Raw genomic sequence first — 23,238 nt, 5'->3', positions numbered from 1 at the left:
TAACCCAACCCACACTTAACGCTTTAACTTTCAGTACTGGGCTCCCCACCATCATAGCACACATGTTCTATATTACCTGCTTCTTCTTTCTATTTATGTATGCATGTATGTATGTATGTATGTATGTATGTATGTAAGTACACTGTAGCTGTCTTCAGATACCCCAGAAGAGGGTGTCAGATCTCATAACGTATGGTTGTGAGTCACCATGTGGTTGCTGGGATTTGAACTCAGGGCCTTTGGAAGAGCAGTCAGTGCTCTTAACCTCGGAGTCATCTCTCCAGCCCTATTATCTGCTTCTTTGTAGAAGTGAAAAGAGTCATAAAAGAAAATCTTCCATCACTAATGTTAAATTTCCTTTTGTAATTTCTATTACATTTTTGCTTAATATTATCAGCTATTAAAGTTCATGTTAGCTATAAATACCTCAATTAAACATAGTTTGAAAGCCTGTCTTATTCTGAAGGAGCTGCCATGTGTGACTGTACTGGTTGGTTTTATGTGTCAGCAATTGAGAGTCATCAGAGAGAAAGGTTCTTCATTTGTGACAAATAATCTTTCATAAGATCCAGCTATAAAATATTTTCTCAATTAGTGATCAGTGGGGTAGGGCCCAGCCCATTGTGGATGGTGCCATTCCTTGGCTGTAACGCTGGGGTCTATAAGCCAGCTGAGCAAGCCAAGAGGAGCAAGCCAGTAGGTAGCACCCCGCTATGGCTACTGCATCAGCTCCTGCCTTTAGGTTCCAGCCCTGCTTGAGTTCCTGTCCCTATTTCCTCCAGTGATAGACTATGATCTAGAAGTGTAAGCCAAATAAACCCTTTCTCCCCACAGGGTTTCTTTATATAAGCCTGGCTGCCCTGGAAATTACTTTTAGACCAGTTCTCCTCAAAGTCACAGAAATCTTCCTGCTCCTATGTCCCAAGTTCTAGAATTAAAGGCATGTGTCACTTTGCCTTGCAAATCTGTCTTTTTTTTTTTTTTTAATTTGAGAGTTTTTAGTGTTTCTATAGAGATTTCATACCTGTCATCTGTTCAGCTGGTAATCTGGATTAAAATTTGTCTCTTTTCATCTTTCTTGTTTTCTGTTTTCTTTTTTTAGTATTCATGAAGGTAATAAAGAAAACAAACGGAAACAAGTCCCAGTTCTAAGGACTAGATTCCAGAAACCAAAACCAAATACAGGAAGAAGAAGAAGAAGAATATCCTCCAAGGAAGGGATACCAGAGGAGACACCTATTTCTGGAGAAATACCAGCAACTTGGGAAGAAATTCCGAGTCTGGACACTTCTCTGAGGGAGGAGGTACTGAGTGTACCTCTTGCCCCTCTTACTGCTACCGCTTCCACCAAGGACTCAGAGTCAGATGTGAAAGACAGTGGCAGAAATGATACAGCTTCTAATGCGGAGATGTCAGAAATGACAGATGTCACTATGGAAATGGAGACAGGTTTGGAAACAATTGGAAGAGATACTTGCCCAGGGGAGATGGGAGCAGAAATGATTGACATCCCTATGGAAACAGAGGCAGGTTTGAAAGCATCTTTAAATGAGACTTCTTGTATGGAGAAGGTACCAGAGCTTATTGATACCACTGGGGAAATTTGCACAAATTTGGGAGAAACTGGAAGAAAAGAAGTATTTTTACAGGAAAATGGCCCGAAGGAGGTCGGTCCAGTTAGTGAACCAGAGACAGGTTTGCAAGAAACTGGAAAAGATTTGGCCATGAAAGAGAGCACACCAGACACGACAGATAGCACTGAAGAAAGGGAGGCATATTCAGAAGAAACTGAAAGACAAGAAAAAATATCTGCACTGATAAAGGATGCAGAGGAGGCCAAAGCCAGGGGTGAAATGGAAACCCCCCTGGAAGAGATTGGAGGAGGAACTTCCCAGAGAGGAAAGGCAGCAGGCGCTCCTGTGGAGCAGTCTGCCAGCGAGGAGGAGCCACAGGGCAGCGCATGCAGAGAGGAGGTGGCAGTGGAGTCGAGCACTGCAGAAGGAAAGGAGCTGAACCTGAGGGAAACTGGAGAAGATGACGTCTCCTCGATGGTTGTGGTCTTAGGAGAAAAGACTGACATTGAGGAAACGAATGGAGATCCGAAAGAAACAGAAAGAGAGAGTTCTGTCTCTTGGGAGAGAGGGTCTGGAGAGATCCAGGTCGGGGAGGAAATGGTGGAAGACTTAGGAAAACCAGAAAAAATAGATGTTGCTCCAAGAGAACGTGAACCAGAGGAACATTCCTCAGGGCAGCCTGAGGCAGATGTAATTCTGAGCAGTAGTGACGGCAGCACTGGCTCTCCACAGGATAAAGTGGTATGCATTTCTCTGAGTAATGTTATTATTATCACCCATGTGTACACAAATTCTTAAAATCTCTAATAAGAATCTAAGGTCCTTTCCAGTCCTAATATTTTTTTTAAGTTCTTGAAGTACCTTTTTATTCACTTAAAAATTTCAAAAGATTATTTTTCTAATTATGAGAAAGTTACTAATCCTAATGGCAGTTTGAAGTTACTTATTTAGATAAACTATGTTTACGAAATTAGCCTAAATTTGTACTAACCTTAGTTTAAATATAGGCTAAAATTTTATTTCCTATGGTCATATAAAATATATATTTTTATTCTCCTCGCCACATTAATGACTACTTTTAAACCTTTTAGTAAAAAATTCCTGTTGTTTGTAGTTCATACTCAACTGCATTTTTGAGGATTTCTTTTTAACATGTGTATATAGATGATTACATCTGTGGTTTAGAATAGTCAAAATATACAATGTGAAGGGAAGGCATTCCTAAAGTCTAACTTTTAATATTTGTGGGGTTTATATTTAAAACATTTTTAAATCACTGTTTTAGGAATAAACCTTTGTTTAAAATGTGTGAAATGTTTATAGAATTTCTGTTTAAGATGATATATTATGATTCTTTTCTCCAGAATATTAGCAGTAAAATATCAGTGATGCCTACACTTGTGGAAGAAAAAGAAACTACTGACAAGGACATATCCAGCCACTTAGGTCATGTGGAGTCTTGCTCACAGAATTTGGGACGCCATGAAACAGACCAAGGGATGCCGCTTCCAGATGCTCTAGAGCGGTTTTCAGATACTAACTTAAGGTACAAGTGGATAGGTCTGTGTGCCTTTAAAGAAAAAGAATGTAAAGTTCTGTTTGCAGATTATGTTGAAATAAGTGAGCTTTCAAGCCGTAGTGTGTATAGGGTAGTGTTACAAGCTTTAAGGTCATTTATGGGAGATGGGGAGAGAGGATTAAGTCTATCTTGATAGCCAGAGGTGATACTTATTAACAAATTACATGTAACAAGTATTTAGAAATGAACATGGCCTGGATTGTTCAACTCGGTGTTTTTCAGAATTTAATGAATAGTTCCATTTTTGTCTTCTTAAAAATTAGAATTAAGCAGATATGATGGTACATACCCACAGTCCCCATAATTGTTAGGTGGAGGCAAAAGAGTGAAGGAGAATTGAAGGCCGGCCTGGCTTATGAGAGCATATTCCAACCCAGCCTAGGTTATATAGGAAGACCCTGTGTAAAAACAAAACAAAAGCAATTAGAAGGTTACTGCCAGTCTCTAAGTTCCACTCACTTTCAAACTTCAGCACTTTCTGATCATGTTTATTAATGCTTTTTCCAAAAGCAAACCTCTTCCTCAAGAACAGCAGCCACTTCAAGTTAAACCAGCTCCCTTTCTGAGAAGTCGATTCAAAAAACCAAAACCAAACCTGTCAAGAGCAGCTTTAAAGAGAGCAACCATAGAAGCAGAGCACTGTGTGCCTGGGAAGAAATCCGAAGCCTGCAAAGTGGAGGCCGCCATGCTACAGCAGGACAGTGACCAAGCTGCTCTCTCTCCTCAACATGTGAGTGAGGATTAAGGTGGAGGTTAGGTTTGGGGAGTTTTTCTTGTTATTATGGTTATTAAACCATTGCAAGTTCTTGTAATTTTTACCATGGATGGTGTTCTATGCTTACCGTCATCATTCCATATAGTTTATGTTAACTATCTGGTGTCTGGTAGGCAGGTGTGGGTACATGTGTTCAGGATGGCAGCTAAGATATTTTAGACTCTACTTGACATTTGGTTATGTCACCACAGCCAAGTAATGTAACAGGTTCCTCTCTAGGAAAAATGGGAATAACATCGCTTTATTCCATTCTGTTACTAAGGTAACATGACAAATGAAGTGCTAGGCATGAGTTGAAGGAAATACTTTGTCTCATTAACTGTGTTTATAACAAGTTAAGATTGTATGTTAGAATTTAAACAGAATTAAAATTGAAACGTTAATATTAAAATCAGTGGTTCTTTGTTTCCTTTTTGTCCTTGTAGTCCTAGGAACCTTGCAGATGTTGGGACAGCTTTCTGTCATTGAGCTAGATCCTCGCCTTCTTTTTTTTTGGGGGGGGGAGGGGGGAGTTTCGAGACAGGGTTTCTCTGTGTTAGCCCCGGCTGTCCTGGAACTCACTCTGTAGACCAGGCTGGCCTCGAACTCAGAAATCCACCTGCCTCTGCCTCCCAAGTGCTGGGATTAAAGCTCAGCTTGATCCTCAGCCTTCTTAACTTATAAGCTCTCTCGAGTTTGCCCAGGCTGGTTTGAGCTAACCTAGGGTTTTAAGACAAGCTCTCTCGAGTTTGCCCAGGCTGGTCTGAGCTAACCTAGGGTTTTAAGACAAGCTCTCTCGAGTTTGCCCAGGCTGGTCTGAGCTAACCTGGGGAGACCTTGAACTTGTGTTCTTCCTGCCTCCCAAGCAACTGGGTCACAGCTCTACACGCCCGGCCGCGCTTAAGTGAATGTGTTGTGTTTTTTAACATTTAGTTGTTTTTGTAGGATCTGCCTGCATGTTTGTCTGAACACCAAAGAGGGCATCAGATTTCACTACTATAGATTGTTGTGAGCCACCATGTGGTTGTTGGGAACTCCCGACTTCAGGAAGAGTATCCAGTGCTCTTAACTGTTGAGCCCATCTCTCCAGCCCCAAACTGAATTTATTTTAAAGTACCCTTTACAATTAAAATTCATATTTTGCATTTTAGAATAATTTTCTTGTTTTGTACTTCCTCCAACTTTGTAAAGTTAAGCTACTTTTTCTGTTTTATGTGTATGGGTGTTTAGCCATATGTACAGTACCCACAGAAGCTAGAAAGGGTCCTCAGATCCCCTGGGGTTGGATTTTTACAGGTGGTTGTGAGCCACCACATGCTTGCTGGGAATAGATGCCGAGTCTCTGGAAGAGCAGCCAGTGTACTTAATGGCTGAGCCATCTCACCTGTCTGATAGAAAAACTGCTTTTATGAAATACTTTTTGTTACAAAATCTTTAATTTTAAGAATTATGTCTAGCCGGGCGTTGTGGCACACACCTTTAATTCCAGCACTTGGGAGGCAGAGGCAGGAGGATTTATGAGTTCAAGGCCAGCCTGGTCTACAAAGTGAGTTCTAGGACAGCCAGGGCTACACAGAGAAACCCTGTCTTGAAAAACCAAAAAAAATTAAAAAAATAAAAATTATGTCTGTAGTTCAAAACAAGAGAACCCCATATCCTGTTTCTTTCTCCTCCCTAATTAATGTGGCAATTGTGACTATATACATGTAGATGTATATAAGCGTTACACGCCACAATGCCATCATCCCTTAGCAGCTGATATTTCCATTTCATACAGTATTTTAAACCTCTTTTGGGCTTAGGACAAAGAAGAAACTTCTTAAAGTGGTTATATGCTGGAATATATAAGGTTAAGCTTGGGCGTGGTGCAGCGTGCGCTTTGTAGTTGTAGCTATTCAAGAGGATGAAGCACAAAGTGAGACCCTGTATCTTCATTGTGGTGGCACTCAGGGAAGTAGGGAACGTGAGTCTCTTGAGCTCCAGGCCAGCCAGACCTATACAGTCTATCTCAAAAGGAAGGAAGAAAGAAGAAGAAATTCAGATTTAGTTCAGTGGGTAGAATGTTTCTCTTGCATGCATGAGGACCTCATTTCAGTACTCAACAATGTCCTCCCCCCAAAAAAATTTAATTTTCTATGTTATTTCAGTGTTTTGTTCATTTTTCATTTTTTCTATTGGATAATGGTCCTGAATAAGTCATAGCTTTGTTCATGCACGTTTCTGTACTTGTGTAAATGTTCTGTAAGGTGGGCTCTAGAAGTAGAAGTGCTGCGCAGCAGACCCCCCTTGTTACCCACACAGAGTGGTTGCGTTAGTCTTACATTAATGCTTTGCCATTGGTTTTTCTTTTTAAACGTCTAGAATGTACCTTCCCTGATGGCATCAAGAGAAAATGATAAATCCGGTCATGAGGAGGAGGAGGAGGCTGCGATACTACCATGTACACAGACTGAAAAGGATGCTTCACCGCCAAATTCAAGTGAACCTAAAGAGGGTTCTCAGTTAACCCCAAACCAGGAAAATGGCTTACTTGTTCCTATTGGGTAAACAGTGATACTTCCTTAAAAATCTAAACTAAGAGAGGCTTTTCTTTGAAATATCTCTTTATTTAAAAAAAAAAAAGTGGATAGAGAATAATTTGTCTAACTGATAAGGTAGACCACTTAAAATGAAAAAATAGATAGAATTGAACATCTTTTAATGATGTATTTATTTATTGTTAACTGTTTATAATTTATGAAAAGTAGCACATTAAAATATATATGTATTATAAATTCTTTGACTTTTAAAAAGTTGGCAAAATATATACATAAAATAAAATTTACCACTTTTAGTTGTACAAACAAAGTGACATAAATTATTGTTTTATGGGCAGCACCTCTGTCCATCCATCCATCCATCCATCCATCCCAGAACACTGTTTTCTTTTTCATAAACCTTTCAATGAAACTTTGCATTCTCTAAACATCAACTTCCACTCTCCCCTTCTCCTCTTTCTTTGGTCCTTGGCCTCTGCCATTCTGTCCTCTGACTTTTACACATTTTGTTAGGCACACCATATAAGCTTATTAACATTTGAGAATTGAATGAGCTTCCTCTGCCCAACTATCTCACCCCTTATTTATTACTCTTGACTGTGCTAGGTTTTAATCTAGAACTGTACACTAGCCGTGGCCTTGCCTTCCATTTTGCTACATCTCAAACATGAAATAACTTTTCCCCCCTATGGCTTTCCTAACTTTGATACCATATTTTTGTAGTGAGAAAATACTGTCCTTGAATAATTTGAAAAATATTTTTATAGGAGTTTATTAGAGGAAATTCAAGGTGCATGTTCTTAGAGTTGTCAACTTCTTGTAGTCAAACTCCCTCTGCTTCCCCCTTGTTCTTTTTTCTAGGACTCCCATGATGAATACGGTCACACAAGAAACAAGGCAAAATGTTGTCCAGACAACTCTCCCAGTGAGGGGTCGACTTCAGAGACCAAGACCAAATGTGCAAAAGGCCAGACAGAGGCAAATAGTAGAAAAAGGCGAAGCGCGAGACATAGCTAAGAATGAAGGACCAGAACTGCAAAAAGACGAGACTAGAACATGCCTGACTGTGGTGAGAGAATTGATCTGCAACTAACTGATCCTTAATGCATGCTGAGACAGCAAATGGTAGCTCAGCCTGGGCCTGTCCTGTCACATTCTGCTCAGTTAATATGTGACGAGTCAAACTCTGTTTCATATTTCCTGTTGAGTGTGCGCTGACGCTTTTGTCACTTTGTCTTAGTAGTGTACTAACTAACCTCTCTCAGGAAACAGCAGTTAGATCATTTTTGCTGCATAAATAAGTATACTGTTTTGGTTGTTTAACCCTTTAATAATCTTTTACCCATTTAGACAGTGTCTCCTTATTTAGCTGAGACTAGCCTTTATCCTCTGGCCTCATCTTCCTGTGTGCTTCAAGCACAGAAATACACTATCATTCCATTCTGCTTAACTTTAATGTCTTGCTTTTTCTTTTGTGTTCAGTGTATGGCTGAGGCTGCCTTTGAATTTCTGATCCACGCTTTTGCTTCCCACATGCTGCAATTCTAGGGCTATGCCACTATGTCCAGCTTTACCTAGGCTTTCAGTTTATTTTTAACATTTACCTATGCATTTGTGTGGTCAGAGGACAACTTGTGGGAGTCTGTTCTTTCCTTTTATCCCATGAATTCTGAGGATTGGAGATGCTTGATGCTTTAAATTTATTATTTTATTTTATTTTTTTTATTTTTTTCTGAGTCGTTTTGCTGGCCCTTAATTTCTTAGTAAGTCTTTTGGTTGAATAGGTATTTACAGCACTTTGAGTCATTTGAAACAGAATCAGGAGTTCCCTAGACTGTAGTAATGATGTAGAAGACAGTTCAAGTCCTGTTATGACACATCTACCAAGAGGAGGTGCCCTTCTTACAAAAATTTAAGTCCCCAAAATGTTATTTTTTTAACTAGTCTTAAATAAGACCTGGGGACAGGTTGACCCCCAGAGAGGAACTTTACCTTCTCAAAAGAGGGGGCATAGGAGGAAGACTGTGTGGGGGGTACTAAGAGGAGAGGAAGGGCTCATATTGGGTTGTAAAGTGAATAAATAAATTTAAAAACGAGATGAAACCTAGATTAAAAGTCATTGTGATCCCCATTTGAACAAAATATACTCCTAAAAAAGCTATTAAACTTTTGCTGCTGAGGATCAAACCCAGAGCTTTGTGCACGCTGGGCGTGTGGTATGAAATCGAATTCCAGTCCTACTCAGTACAGATTATCTTAGAGCGATATGTGCAGATGTGATGAGTGTACATATTTATTTGGGCATGTGCACACGTGCATGTAGGTACGGATCAAAGGGTATATATGGTATATTCCTTTATTTTTTTGATGCAGGGTCTTTCACTGACCCTGGGTGCTATTGCTTTAGCTAAGTGGGCTCCTCATGAGCTCCAAGGATCCACTGTCCATTTGTGACTCTAGTGCTGGGGTTACAAATGTGCTCTGCTACATTTGCCTCACGTAGGTGCTGGGGATCCCTACTCAGATCCTCGTATTTGTTGAGCAGGTGCTCTCACCTACCGAATCCTCATTCCAGCCCCCTCTGGCACTTTTATAGTATCATGTCTGCATGGCACTGTAGTGAGTCATTGCACTTCTTGCTCAGAATGGGGTGACCTTGTTTTGGCTGTAAATCATGAATACTGGATGCCCAGTTCAGGTCATAATTTTTAAAACCTAAGTGGCTTAGGCATATGGCACAATGACAGTGCATGCAGATCTTTCAGGTTCAGTCCCAGCATCCCAGAGAGGAGAAATAGAAATGGGAATATTCGTTCTTTGATTAAAATGTTTTAAGACATTTTATAGTTAAATATTAAATCTCATGCCAGGGGTTGGTGGCTAACACCTTTAATTTCAAGCTCTCTAGGGGCAGAGGCAGGTGGCTCTCTGAGTTTGAGGCCAGCCTGGTCTACAGAGTGAGTTCCAGTGGGCTACAGAGAAACCCTCACTCAAAAAAAACAAAACAAAATAAAACAATCTCACTCACTCGGCTTCGTCTTTTCAGGCAAACTCTTCTCACATTGAAAGTGGAGTTGCAGTTGACATGTCCTCCAGAGTGTCAGAGTGCCAAGTGAGTGAAAGTCAAGGCCACGCAGATCCTGTAGAAAACTTAAGTGTTAATAAAGCCAGTGTTGTTCATGAACAGATGAGGTGAGTCTAGTTTTCATGAGAAAAACATGAACCATGTCAAACACAGTTTCTTATTGTTACATACTTGGTTTTATTCAAAGACATTCTGCGTTGCTGTTGTGTTTTCTGGTGCCTTTTCATGCCAGGCAAGTGTTGTACCATTCTTATGTTCTCTGAAACAGAACTTTGCTAAGTTGTCCAGTTTGGCTTTTAAACTTGCTTATAGGCCAGGTAAACCATAATTTGTGATGCTGCTGTTTCAGCCTTAGTAGCTGAGATGAAGCTTGTGCCAGCAGTCCTGGTTTAAAATTATCTCATTCTGTATAGGGTGTGGTGGCTTGTGCCTTTAATTTTAGCACTTGGGAGGCAGAGGCAGGAGCTCTCTGAGTTCAAGTGTAGCCAGGACTATGTCTAGAAACTCTGTCTCAAAAACAAAAACAACAACAACAACAAAAAAAACCCAACTTACCCAAACCCAACTTGTTCCTTATCTTTAGGCTCATAAGTTTGTTGTCTCCTTTGAACTTAGTAATATTTTACTCTTAATTCTGTTTTAAACTTTATTTCATTTTTTGTGGTTAGAGGTGTGAGATCAGATGACAGCTTTCAGGAATTGGTTCTCTTCCTTCACCTTATGGGAATTGAACTTAGCCAGCTTTAGTGGCAAGTGCCTTTCCCTACTGGGCCACTGGGCTAGTCCCTATACTTAAATATGTTTTCAGAGTTGCATGACATTTTTCTTTGTAGGTGGACCCTAATGGCTCTGCTACTGGGCTACATCCTCAGCCCTGGTTAAAAAAAAAATGTCTACCCCTGTATTGAGTTCTGAGTATCCTAATTCACATCCTAGCCAGTTACTGAGAATTTTCCCAAAGTCCTTAGGTATTTCAGCTACCTTGGTAGCTTTGGCTTTCTTTGAATCTTTAAACCATGGTTTTGTTTTGTTTTGTTTTCCTCCTGAAATGGTTTATGTTAACCTTAAGGTACTGCAAGATCTTCCCATGAGCTTTCAGGAATGTGGTGTGATAGACTGTCAAACAAGGCCATTGTGTATTTATTTGTTCATGTGTTGGAGCCTATTTGAGGCTTTTATTTAAAGTGCTGTTATGCAACCTGTGTTCAGCTACTGTAGCAAGTATGTATCTGATTTTTTTCTCTGTAAATTAAAGTTATATGAAACCAGGCTAGAACTAGTGAACAAAAATAATAAAGATTAATACTATAAACTGTTTCCCAGGCTATACAAAAAATGTTAAGTTATAAAATCTTTTATGTTTTGTTTCAGATATAAAATGCAATGTTTCATTTTGCAAGCTCTGTTTTATTTCCAATTTATATATAGTCCTTTGAATGTAACATCAATTTGAATCCAGAATTGTTGTTTATTGTACATTGATGAAACGTTTTGGTCTTCATCATAATTTGTACTTCATTCTAGGCATGAAAATAAACCGTATGTTCCTAGTCCAGCACTGCTGATAAGAAGGCGGTTCCAAAAGGCTAAACCAAATTTAGGAGGAGCACGCCGTAAGGATGAGCAACCAGGTGTGGAGAAAGGCCGGACAGACGAGAGCACAGCACTAACAGCAGAAGATCACCTGCTGCAGAAGGAAGACTGTGACACCCAGCTTTCTCTGCAAGCAAGGGTGAGTCTGCTGTGCCAGGTCACGAAGGAGAGCAGTGGTGAGAGACTCACTTGTGTGCTGCACACACTTAGCTGAAAGGCCAGTGATATCAGAGCTTGTATAGATTGAAAATTGACCACCTGTGGCTTCTCACGTTTTAGGAGACAGGCCAGACTGCTAAACCATATTGATATAGATTGTGTCCATGGTAATGTTATCTTTATTTTTTTTTCTTTAAGGAAAAGGCAGATATGCCTCTGGAGGTTTCAGTGAGAAAAGAGTGTATACATTCTGAAGAGTCGGGTTCTGACAGAAACGATGCTCAGCCGAACGCTGGACCATCAGAAGGTTCCAGGGATGAGACTGCGAAAGAGCAGCCTACATCTTTGGGGCTTGAAGAGCAGAGTCTTAGTAAACAAATTAGGTAATTTGTTTAGAGACTCAGAATAAGCACTTATTTCTTAAAGAAGTTCTACCTTAATACACTTTTTTATTTACAAGTATTTATAACAATGTATATTTTTTTCCTGACCAAAAGATAGTGTGCCTTACCTGGGTAATTAGAATGTTAATGCTTGTTTGGCTGTAAACAATAACAAAGGGTACTTTCAGTTTTTTAAGAAAGTCGGAAGAAACCTAAGGTTTTTTTTTTTTTTTTCTTTCGTTTTTCGAGACAGGGTTTCTCTGTATAGCCCTGGCTATCCTGGAACTCACTTTGTAGACCAGGCTGGCCTCGAACTCAGAAATCCGCCTGCCTCTGCCTCATAATCTACATACTCTACACGATAAACCAGTTCCATTGTTTAATTTCATAGTCATTATTGATTGGTTCCATGTATTTTATTTGTTTTTCTTTTAGTTATTTCTAATTTTGTGATTATTTTATCTCAGTCATCATATCATGGTTATTAGACTAGGATTAAAAATTTATTATGTAGAAAAATCCCCCTTACTCTGCAATATTTCTAGATATATAAGTAAGAATTCACTCTGAATAAGATGCTAAGTTGTAGTCAGTTCCTTTTTTATTTTCATGTCTTATATTTTAAAAGAATGGGTGGGGCTGGCATACAGTTCATGAGCACATTTGTGTATGACTTTTGAGGCCTTAGGTTCAATTCTAATGCCATAAAATGAAATGGTATAGCATCATCCTCATTGTCATTGTTGGGCGTTGAATTAAGACTTTCCATGCTGGGTAAGCGCCCTACCACTGAGCTACAGCCTTAGCTCGGGCTCTTTATTCAGTGGCTGGAACTGAGGTTTTACTGTGAACAGTAAGGCTTTCACTGAGATCATCCTGGTGCTTACATGATGATATCTGTCACTCTGGTTACAGATCCAGCTGTCCACAACTATGGAAAGAATCAAGCTATCCCAAGACTGTTTCGAGTCGAAGAACCCCTCTCTCTTCTGCCTCTGAGTGTGAAATAGAGCACAGTTGGAAAAGAACACAGAGGAAGACGAAACCAAATCTGACCAAAGGGCGTGGATCAAAACGAATTCGAGGTAAGACTGCTAAGAAGGAACCTAGAGCTTCCAAGTCCGTGTTGGTGACTCTTCGGGCTTCTCAGAAAGAGGATGAAGATGATGCTGAGGATTTTGATTCTGACTATGAGGAAGAAACCTATCATCTTGCCCCAGAAGAATTAAGCAAAGCACCAGTGTTTGTACCTGTTGGTCTCAGATCCCCTGAACCAGTTTCTGCTCAGATCGAGGAAACAATGGAAGAGGTAGTTTGTGTTTTGTTTTGTTTTTTCAATTTCTGGCACTTTCACCCCTTTAATGGATGGTTGTTTCTTCTCTTAGATTTATTAGAGTCTGAAGAGTTCTTTCTCTAAACATCAATGTCAAAAGTAATTATTTGGGACTTAGTGAACACCGTAAGGAACACAGCGGGAGTGGCCTGTATGGCCCGCACTCAGTTGTCAGCCCCTTACTCCACAGGGCTACGATAGGAAGCTGCTTATCCTTGTGTCTGTAAGCTACTTAATCTGGCTTTTGACTAATTTGAAGAAAGTCTTGGCAGGTGTTTTCTATGTTTGGTTGCTAAAGAAGATAGACTCAATCTCTTTCCTCTTTTCTTCTCTCTGTTGGTTTTGAGGCAGGGTCTCATGTATCTCACATTGCACATTGGCCTTCAAACGCGCTGTGTAGTCCAGGGTGACCTTAAGGTTCGGGTCCTCCTGTGTCCACCTCTCCAGTGCTGGGATTACAGTCATGTGCTACTACATCTGGCTTTAAAAGGGTTGCAGATAGAACCTCCAGCTTCGTGTCTGTGAGGCGAGGACTTTACAGCAGCCGCATCCCCAGCCTCTCAACTCCCTGCTTTCTTACTCAGTTTATCACTACCCTCCATCCACGAGAACTCACCTTTCCAAGCTGGAACTCTTTGTTTCTAATACAGTCTAGGTTGGCTTTGATTTCTAATCCTCCTACATCTGCCTCCCAAATGCTGGAATTGTGTGGTGCTGGAGGTGGACCCCAGGGCTTTCACATAGTTGGCATAATCACTACCAGCTGAGCCACATCCGCAGTCCCTGCTTCCGTGCTTCTCTGCTCTTCGTTCTTTTGGAGGTGGATTTGCTAGAATACTTGGTAATTCCGTATTTAAGTGGGGGTTTTTTTGTTTTGTTTTGTTTTTTAAGCAAAAAACCTGACTACATCATTTTCCTTTGTCAAAGGTTTTAATTTCTATCTTTATCACCATTCACTTCTCACTTCATCCGTTCTCACTTCTGTCTTTTTTCTCCTTTCCACTCCCTGGCCTCTCATGATAAGTAGTCATTCTATAGCTACAGTATGCCCCATTCTTGGTTTTGTTTTGTTTTCTTTTGTTTGGTGATGGCACATGCCTTTAGTCCCAGCACTCAGGAGGCAGAGGCAGATCGACAGAGAGGCAGCAGCAGATGGGTCTATGAATTTGAGACTAGCTTGATGTACAGAGCAAGTTCTAGGACAGCCAGGGCTGCACAGAGAAACCCTGTTTCAAAAATTTAGGGGGAAAAACCCCCTCTGTAGTCATTCTAATGAAGCAGGTATGAAACAGAAGAGCATGCTTTGCCTCCTTGTCTTACCTGTGGCCTTCTGGTCCCACTCTGAGCTTTAGAGTTTCCTGTTCTCATTTGATTCTTAGTCGTTTAGCTGGTTGAATAGGTATTTACAACACTTTGAGTCATTTGAAACAGAATCAGGAGTTCGCTAGACTGTAGTAATGATGTAGAAGACAGTTCAAGTCCTGTTATAACACATCTGCCAAGAGGAGGTGCCCTTCTTGAGTCTGTTAATATTATACTTGTAAATGCAATGCAAAGGAATAGCTACCTTTAATTTATTCAGGATTAATAATAGCATGTCAAATGTCTAAAGGTAAATGAGTTAAGTAGAATTCTTGATATAACTAAATAATACTGAAAGTTCAAAGTAAGTATACTTAATGTAGGTTTTAGTATACACCAAGAAAATACCAAAGGAAAATTAGTTTTGTGAAAGACAAGTGATTAATTCTACATGGAGTTTATCTCTATATCCTCTCCCACAGCACTTTGGGTGAAGGCAAGTCGATAGTGAAATTCACTTCCAGTAATCAGGCCTCAGAATGTGTCTTCACAGAGTATCTTCAGTGGCACTGTTTTGTCCCCTCTTCTGGTGATCAAAGTTTGGGACCTGTAGACATGAACTCTGGACTATATGCAGCCTATCATAGTAGCAATTTTGACTCAGGAGTTGAACAGAACAATTTAAATTGTATTTCCTTTGGCCTAGAGAGATGGCTCAGCAGTTAAGAGTTCTTGCTGCCCAGTCATGAGGACCACAGTTCAGATCCCAACACCCACATCCAGCAAACCCCTGTAACTCCAGGTTCAGTGGACCCAGCAACCTCTCCTGGCCTCTGGAGGCTCACAGATGTGCTCATCTTCCCTGACCCATACACATACTTAAGATAAATCTTTAAAAAATAGTATTCCTTTAACCAGCTGTCAGATAGTGTGTGAGCCCATTACTGGGTGATGAGAGAGGGTTGTTGCATGAGGAGTGATACGGTGATCAGTGTGTTTAAGCACATCAGGTCATCTCTACTATAATATTTATGGTAATGTACAGTTAGTTTTATGTATAGTTAACATGTTTTTCTTTAGTCATGAGTCTAAGGCAGGGACCAAGTTTATTTAATTTGACTTTGTATTCCTATGCTTATATGATTGTGTTTTTGAAAACATTACATAAATGTTATGCAAATGGAAGAAATTGGGACAAAGTGAGAGGAATATGAAATGACATGTCAGCTCCTCACAGGCTATCTATAGAAATTTGATAACGGGTTGTAAAGCCCTCATCCCCTCGGAAATGTAGTGTTGTACTTTTGCTAAGTTGTTAGTCACTAAGAATTAATGGAGTTTGGTTTTTAAGTTGTGTAGCTGAGGCATATTTCTGCATTTTACTGCTTAATTTTGCTTGTTAATATAGAAAATGAAGTCTTTTAATGTTTGTACTTTGTCAAATTAAAATAACGATCCTTCTTCTGACAGCTTGAGATAACCATGGACGTTGCAGACATGACTGTTGTTGAACATCAGCTTTCACATATGGACACAACAGCTCAGGCTGTGCAAGCAGAGAAAGCTGTGTATCCGCCATCATTTGTAAGTGTCTTCTGTCTGCTTGCCTCTGGAAGAGTGAGTGCAGGGTTATTTTCATAATGTTGATTTTTTTTTTCCCCTCTCATGTGGGGAACTGTTTTTATGAAGAGTTGAATTTTGCGAATTATCAAGGGTTTTCTTTTGATTGTAAAACTTACTTTTGTATTTGTTTTGTAAAGCTCAATATCATCATAGACTTTTACCTCAAAATTCTGAGGCATAAATCTATATTAAATAAATTATAGTAACTATATAAAACTAACTACATTATCATAAATACCATAGTAGAGATGTATTTAAAAAAACAACAAAAGTTACATTTGTTTTTATTTTGTGTGTGTGTGTGTGTGTGTGTGTGTGTGTGTGTGTGTGTTTTGCTTGCATGCATATATATGCACCACTTCTGGTAGGTTTTGCTCGTGGATCTGAGGAGGAAACATTAGTAATGCTTCATCCTTTCTTGACATCCCAGCCGTGGCTTCCATTGCCTTATGACAGTGTGTGCTCTTAGCTGTTATTGACACATTCATTGAATTAGTGCCAATCCTATAGTTTTGTTTTAAACTGAGGACGTTTAATGACCTTTTCCAGGGAAGATACATTTTTAATATCAGAAATTTGAAATTCAATGTACGGTACTTTCCAGATTAAGTGTGATTTATTTCTCTTTCATACATGATTGCCTTGGCTAGAGCCTCTGTTATAAATCACTTCCTAGACATGGTACAGGTGAACAGGCTTTTTTTTTCTTTCCCTAAGACAGAGTTTCTTTTGTGTAACTCTGGTGGTTGTGGAACTCACTCTGTAGACCAGGCTGGCCTCAAACTCAGTCGTCCACCTGCCACTGCCTTCTGAGTGTTGAAATTAAAGGCGTGCGCCACCACTGCCCGGCTTTCCAGTGGACATTCTTGATTTAGTCATAGTCTTAGGGAGAAAGCAGTTGATCTTGTGCCATTAAGTAAAGTGGTAGCTGTTAGGTTTTCTAGGATGTCTCTCTCAGGCTGAGGAAACCCTTCTGTGCCGATTTGTTGTGTATTTGTCAGGAAAGGGTTTTAGACTTTGTCATGTGTAGTTTTGAGTTTTTATTTTTGCATTGCTAAAGATGTATATGTTTTTGTTACCATGTTGACAGGTTGTAATACCAATGGTTTGTGTGTTGTAGGAAGCTTGATTCCCTGAGGATGGCTTTGATATGTTTGTGTGTTGTTGACTGTTATTTCAAATGTCTTTATGTCCTAATAGCTATTTGTTGTGGTAAATCTCCAACCCAAAGATGCTCCGGTAATGAAAACACAACTCAGTTAATATGAATACATGCTGTGCACCTAGATTGGGCAGATCTACCACTACACTACCATCTTCCACCTCTATGACCCCTTAGAACTTGTGGTTTCTCCAGGCCATGTGCTCTGTTTTTCTTCTGCCTCCTCCTCTGTGTCCTCTCCCTTTTCCATTCTCCTCTCTCTCCCCCTCCCCTCCCCTCCCCCTCCCCCTCCCCCTCCCCCTTCACCTCCCCTCCCCCCCTCCCCCCTCTCTTCTCTTCTCTCTCTCTCTCTCTCTCTCTCTCTCTCTCTCTCTCTCTCTCTCTTTTTCTCTCTCTTCTTTTATCTGCCCAATCATCAGCTCTCCTTTATTTTACAAATTAAGGTGGGGAGCTCATTCCTTGTTCGAAGCCACTCACAGAAGAACGGAATTAATACCAAATATAGTTAGCCCCAGGGCTATCCGCAACAGCTATTATCCATGGGTTTTTGTTGTTGATAGTCATATGGTGTTAGGTGCGGAAGTCTTGTTTTTCTGACACCTGTGGCAGGGAGAGAGCCCACAACAGCTTAGGTGAAGTCGGAAGGCTACATTGAGCATGTGTTTCACAAATGCTGTTTTAGCTACCAGTTGTATATAGATCCTGCTGAATAGCTGCTTCTCATTTGGTTTTGCTCTTATAACCAACTCTAGGACTATGAAAATTTGGTTTTTAATTCATGTTTGACAGTTGTACTGGACAACAGGTCAGCGGAGCTCCTGGCGCTCCTCTCTGGACAGCTGTCTCCTGTCCACTCATCATGTACTAACATTTGTTATATTTTAACACGCAGTGTGGTGAGTTTTTGTCCTCTCTAGACTTTAGTTTCTATTGGGTAAATACCGGTAGCAGATTTGACTAGAGATGAAGGATTATGACTGTGAAGATCTAAGAACAGGAGACAGATAAGTCAGGAGTAAGAAACAGAAGAATTTGGTCTCTAAGTTAGTATTTCTGTTCTTACTTGTGAACCTTTATGGATAAACATAAATTACGAAAAGATTTACTATCATAACTAAAAACACAGACTTGTAAAAAAGACTTGCTAATGCTTAAAAACAACAAAACCAGAACATTTGTTTGGGGGAAACACTTAACGTGTTTTTCCTTCTTCTAGGAAATGGACGTAGGTGAACAGACCCAAGAAGAGCCAGGTAACTGTTAACAAAACTGATTAAGACTGTTTGGCTAACTGTACTGTAATGATTAGCGGTGATGTAGGTAAATGGGACAGTGTGCTAAAATGTAGAACCAAGACATTAACCTGTTATGTAGATAGGAACCTGAGTTTCTCAGAAACTAGAAGGTGAGCCTAGAGTCTGTGCAGTCCTGAAGCACTGATGTCTCCTGGAGCTGCGCAGTTACTGTGTGGGAAGTGTTTGTAGTGAGGAAAGGCAGCATGGGTGAGCTATACACATGACGTGTGATGGGAGCAGACTGTGGCTGAGGACTGGGATAGTGGTGTGAAGGCTGTTGCAACTGCTTCCTGGAAGACAGATCTGAGCATAAAGTCTTCCTAAGCGGCGAGACGTCTAGATTAATGTTTATGTTTAATGTTGGTATATCTTCTCAAGGTCCCAGTGATGGAAGCACGGAAGCCGCCATAACTTTACTTACAATGGGAGATATAGTATTGCAGTCAGAGATCATTCCTGGACAGGGGGATGGTAAGTCTGGGAGATAAATCCTACCCAGAGTCAAAACCTTTAAAAATGTGTTAACAAGGTACATGCTGAGTAACCTCCAGTCTTTAGGTTTTTATGTTAGAAATTGTCAGTGTTGTTTTTTACAAAAGGAGATTATATTAATTATTGTTTTACTTAGTCTCTTCAGATGCAGTGGCAACAATTTTGAGAGGATACAGTTGGCTTATTGAGAATAGTTTGGGGCTGGAGAGATGCTTCAGCTGTTAAAAAAATAGCAAAGCTGCCAGGCGGTGGTGGCTCACGCCTTTAATCCCAGCTCTTGGGAGGCAGAGGCAGGCGGATTTCTGAGTTCCAGGCCAGCCCGGTCTACAAAGTGAGTTCCAGGACAGCCAGGGCTACACAAAGAAACCCTGTCTCGAAAAACCAAAAAAAAAAAAAAAAAAAAACCCTAAGCTCCTAACTAAAAATACAAGAATTATTTGGCTGGGCTAGATGGCCTTTAATCTCCAGCCATTGGGAAGCCGAAATAGGCAGATCTCTGTTGAGTTTGCATGCAGCCTGGTCTACATAGTGAGCTCCAGGCTAGCCAAGTTGGCAGAGCTGGGGAGTGGGGGTAATTTGTACTCACAGAATAATTACCTGATAAATCCTCAGCCTGTCATAGCATCATAAACACTGGATATTGTGGATCATTGACCACTGATCACTATTTCTTTTAGCAAAAGGATTCCTGCTTGTTACGATGGTGATCATAACTGATATATAAATCTATAAAGGGGCAAATAGTTCCTGAGATGAGTTATTCTACAGTAGTGAAGAAGCCAAAAGAAATGCCAACTTAAATCTTAAATGCATTAGTTCAACATAAAACTATATAGTTGTTTTAATTTTTATTTTTGTGGTAAAAGGTATTGAACCCAGAGCGTTGTTTGCTAGGCAAGTGCCCTATAACCGAGCCAGATCTCCTATCCCAAAAGCTAAAGCCTTTATTCATTATCTTTAACTATAGGTAATTGTATTACAGGCCGTTGTTTTAACTGGTAATGGTTGATCTACTGTTCACTTTCACTGTATGACTTATAAGTTCACAACTGTTTATTTTTCAGAGGAGTGTCTAATCTGTGTTCCAGGCAGGGTTTTATTCTCAGGCAGAATATTTTAGTGGCGCTGGTACAAATTTCTAGTATTTAAAGTACAATTTTCAAAAATTAGTAAATGAAGATACTCTGTTTTGAAACCATTTAGGTATATAGTTACTGAAAATAACAAAAAGACTAGTTTTTTACTTAGAGTACCCCAAAAATTTAGTGATAATAATAATTAGGCTTATTACAGATCATATTCTTGAATGAAATGTGAAATAATAAAATCAAATTTGGATCCTAATAGAACAAACTTTAATACTGAAATTAAATTAGCTATTAAATGTTGAGGAATTTTATTCAAATAGCTATTAAAATTGGATCAATTTTAATTTCCTGTTTCCTTCTGCAGTAGGAGTATGTGTATTCCCTGATGTTCATTCAGAGGATAAAAGTCATGCTCCTTTTAGCCCAGATAATGTAAATCAAAAAGTTGTCCATGACTATCCGGAGGTTTGTTCACCTGTCATTAGTACATCGCATGCATCATTTGAAGAAAACAGGATTGTATCAAAGGAACAAAGCAATAGAGACGCTGCTGTGGAGGAAGAAGCAGTGGAGGAGACCTTGCCAACCAGGTAATTTCAACATTCAGTTAACAAAGAGTTAACAGCACCAGTTTAATTATTAGCTTCTAGTAATGCTTGTGCTAAAGATTATCTGACACTGATACTAGTTGTTAGTTTGCATATAAAACCACAGCAGTGTGTTTTCTGTGTCTTTGAAGTGAAATAGGTTTATATGAATGTTTTACAAACATGGTCTCCATTTTCTTCTTAGGGCTCTTAGCAAACTTAACCTCTTTTTAATTTTAGCATTCAGAAATGACCATTTGCCAGGTGTGGTGGTACAGACCTGTAATTTCAGCCTTCTGGAGGCTGAAGCAAGAGGTGGTTTGAGTTTTAGGGAAGCCTCATGTTGTGTTGATACTTTGTCAAAACAGACAGAGGAGCAAACATTTACATACAGTGTGGTGTCTGAATGGTGGTGTTTTAACCGTATCAGTGCTAGACAGACACAGGGACTCTCATGACTTTACATCTTTTTCCTTTTAGGAATACAACTTCTACGATGAGCACACATTTAAGAATGGAGAGTATGGTTGTTACACCTGAACTAAATTCTGAGAAGACTTTAGAGATCAGTGAGTCTCATGGTCATCAGGAAGTTGCCAGTTTCTGCATAACTAAAGAGACAGAAGTGGAAATTCAAAGAGGTGAGTTTAATTTTTCTTTTAGAAAATTATATTGACAAAAGATAGTTCAGGGGCCTGTGAGATGGCTCGATGGGTAAAGGCACTTGCCACACCAGTCTGTACACGGAGTTTGATCGCTGGAGCCATATGTCTATACGCCAGTATGTATGTATGTAGAAGCTGTATGTATGTACCTATATAAAGGTAGAAGAGAGAACTGACTGCCTCGAGTTGTTCTCTGACCTTCATGTGCTCACTGTGGCAGTGCAGCTCTTGGAATAATAAATAGTTTTAAATTTATTTTGTGTGTGCCAGTCTTTTTGGTCACATGTATATTTGGAGGGGTGGTGAGAACACTCCTGATTCACAGCACTCTGGAGGTAGAGGCTGTCTAAACTAAAAGTACTATTCGTTTATTGAGACATGATTCGTATACAGTACAATTTACCTATTTGAAGTTTGCAAATCGGTAGTGTTCTGCTCACCAAATTGTATAAGTATCACAGTCAGCAGCTACTAATTCCAATGTATCTTTGTACATGCCATGCTAATGGAAACATACAATATATAGTTGAGTCTGGTGTTTTTCACCTGGCATGTTTTCAGGATTCATCTATATCATGTATAAAATACTTTAAAAAATGTACTGCTGTGTGTTTGTATCACCTGGAACTGTAGATGTGGAGGTTAGAAGACAGCCGTGTGGAGTTGGTCCTCTCCTCCCACCATACAGGCTGCCACAGGTTCTTGGTCAGAGCTTTTACTCTCTGGACCTTTTTTCTTTTTATTGATAAATAATACTGTGTAACTATACCACATTTTGTTCATTATCTGTTGGTGAGCATGTATCTGCCTTTTTCTATAATGAGTAATGCTGCTATGAACATTCATGGATATTCTTAATTTTCCTGGGTTTATACATACCAAGTAGAATTTCTGGGTCATGCAATATTTCTCTTTTGCCCCCTCCGCCATGCTAGGGTTGGATTCAGGCTTTCATATATGCTAAGCATACTCTATCATATATGCTAAGTGTATTCTATCATATATGCTAAGCATGCTCTGTCAATATATGCTAAGCATACTCTGTCACTGAGCTTCATCTCTGGAGTAACCATTAATTTGTTTTCAAGAAGATTCCAGCTATTTTCGTGGTGACTTTTATATCTTATGTAGCAGTTAAATTAAAAAAAAAGAATAGTTGCTTGACTTTATATTTTTAATCAGCAGTCTATGAGAGTTTGTCTGATGTCTGTCTATCGGATAAGACAGGATTTCACTATGCATTCAAAGTTGACTAGGAACCTCACTGTGTAGTTTAGGCTGGCCTTGAACTTGGGATCTTCCTATTTCAATCTTCCAGACGCAAAGAATTTTAGTTTCTGTCCCCTCCTAGACACCTAACGTCTTTAGTGATGCTGGAATTTGAACTCAGGGACCTAAAACACTAAAGGTGTATTACATCCACAGCCCTCCAAGACAGTATTATCTTTTCATTATCACTGTCTGGATGTGAAACAGGATTTCATTGTAAATGTGACTAATGATGCATGTCTTTTTCTTTTTTTCTTTTTTTTAAGCTTTCTGTGCGTGCGTGCGTGTGTGTGTGTGTGTGTGTGTGTGTGTGTGTGTGTGTGTGTGTGGGCATGTCGGCCACTAAATATATGTGGGGATCAGAGGGCAGGCTTGGGTTTCTCCTTCTCCGTGGATTCCAGGGGTTCAATCAGATCATTGCACTTGCACTCTGGCTTCTCTGATTGTTTCTTTCTTATTTTTTATTTTATTTTTTTATTTTATGTGTATGAGTGTTTTGCCTGCATGTATGTCTATACACTCTATTGTGATTGGTGCCTGCAGAAGCCAGAAGAGTATGCCAGATCCCTCGAACTTGATTAACAAATGTAAGAGCTGGGACTCAAATTTAGTTCTTCTGCCTGATCTGCAAGTGTTTTTAACTACTTGAGCTTTCTCATTTTTAAAATGGTCTTAATATATTGTGATGCATACATTAACTTCTACCTTCATTTCCTCTTCTACTTCTTGCCAAAGGTCTGATTCCTTAGGGAAAGTAA

General features: G+C 39.7%; 1 protein-coding gene across 9 annotated transcripts in view; it reads left to right on the top strand.

Moving 5' to 3' along the window:
• The window catches only part of Bdp1 (B double prime 1, subunit of RNA polymerase III transcription initiation factor IIIB), an 86,097-nt gene that overhangs the window by 41,482 nt on the left and 21,377 nt on the right, over positions 1 to 23,238 (top strand). For 8 of the 9 annotated variants that reach the window (XM_006517726.4, XM_017315545.2, XM_017315544.2 and 5 more), the window contains 14 exons: positions 1,103 to 2,315; positions 2,939 to 3,120; positions 3,664 to 3,883; positions 6,269 to 6,450; positions 7,306 to 7,513; positions 9,491 to 9,636; positions 11,054 to 11,261; positions 11,480 to 11,664; positions 12,580 to 12,973; positions 15,770 to 15,883; positions 18,301 to 18,337; positions 18,758 to 18,850; positions 20,324 to 20,549; positions 21,027 to 21,187. In XM_006517726.4, coding sequence (XP_006517789.1) covers positions 1,103 to 2,315; positions 2,939 to 3,120; positions 3,664 to 3,883; positions 6,269 to 6,450; positions 7,306 to 7,513; positions 9,491 to 9,636; positions 11,054 to 11,261; positions 11,480 to 11,664; positions 12,580 to 12,973; positions 15,770 to 15,883; positions 18,301 to 18,337; positions 18,758 to 18,850; positions 20,324 to 20,549; positions 21,027 to 21,187 — 3,569 coding nt within the window. The remainder of the gene's footprint in view (positions 1 to 1,102; positions 2,316 to 2,938; positions 3,121 to 3,663; positions 3,884 to 6,268; positions 6,451 to 7,305; positions 7,514 to 9,490; positions 9,637 to 11,053; positions 11,262 to 11,479; positions 11,665 to 12,579; positions 12,974 to 15,769; positions 15,884 to 18,300; positions 18,338 to 18,757; positions 18,851 to 20,323; positions 20,550 to 21,026; positions 21,188 to 23,238) is intronic. The other variant, XR_382739.2, reaches the window with a different exon arrangement.

Source organism: Mus musculus, chromosome 13, assembly GCF_000001635.26.
Source record: "Mus musculus strain C57BL/6J chromosome 13, GRCm38.p6 C57BL/6J".
Lineage (NCBI taxonomy): Eukaryota > Metazoa > Chordata > Mammalia > Rodentia > Muridae > Mus > Mus musculus.
The sequence above is the reverse complement of the archived record's forward strand: the minus strand, read 5'-3'. Positions and strand labels throughout refer to the sequence as shown.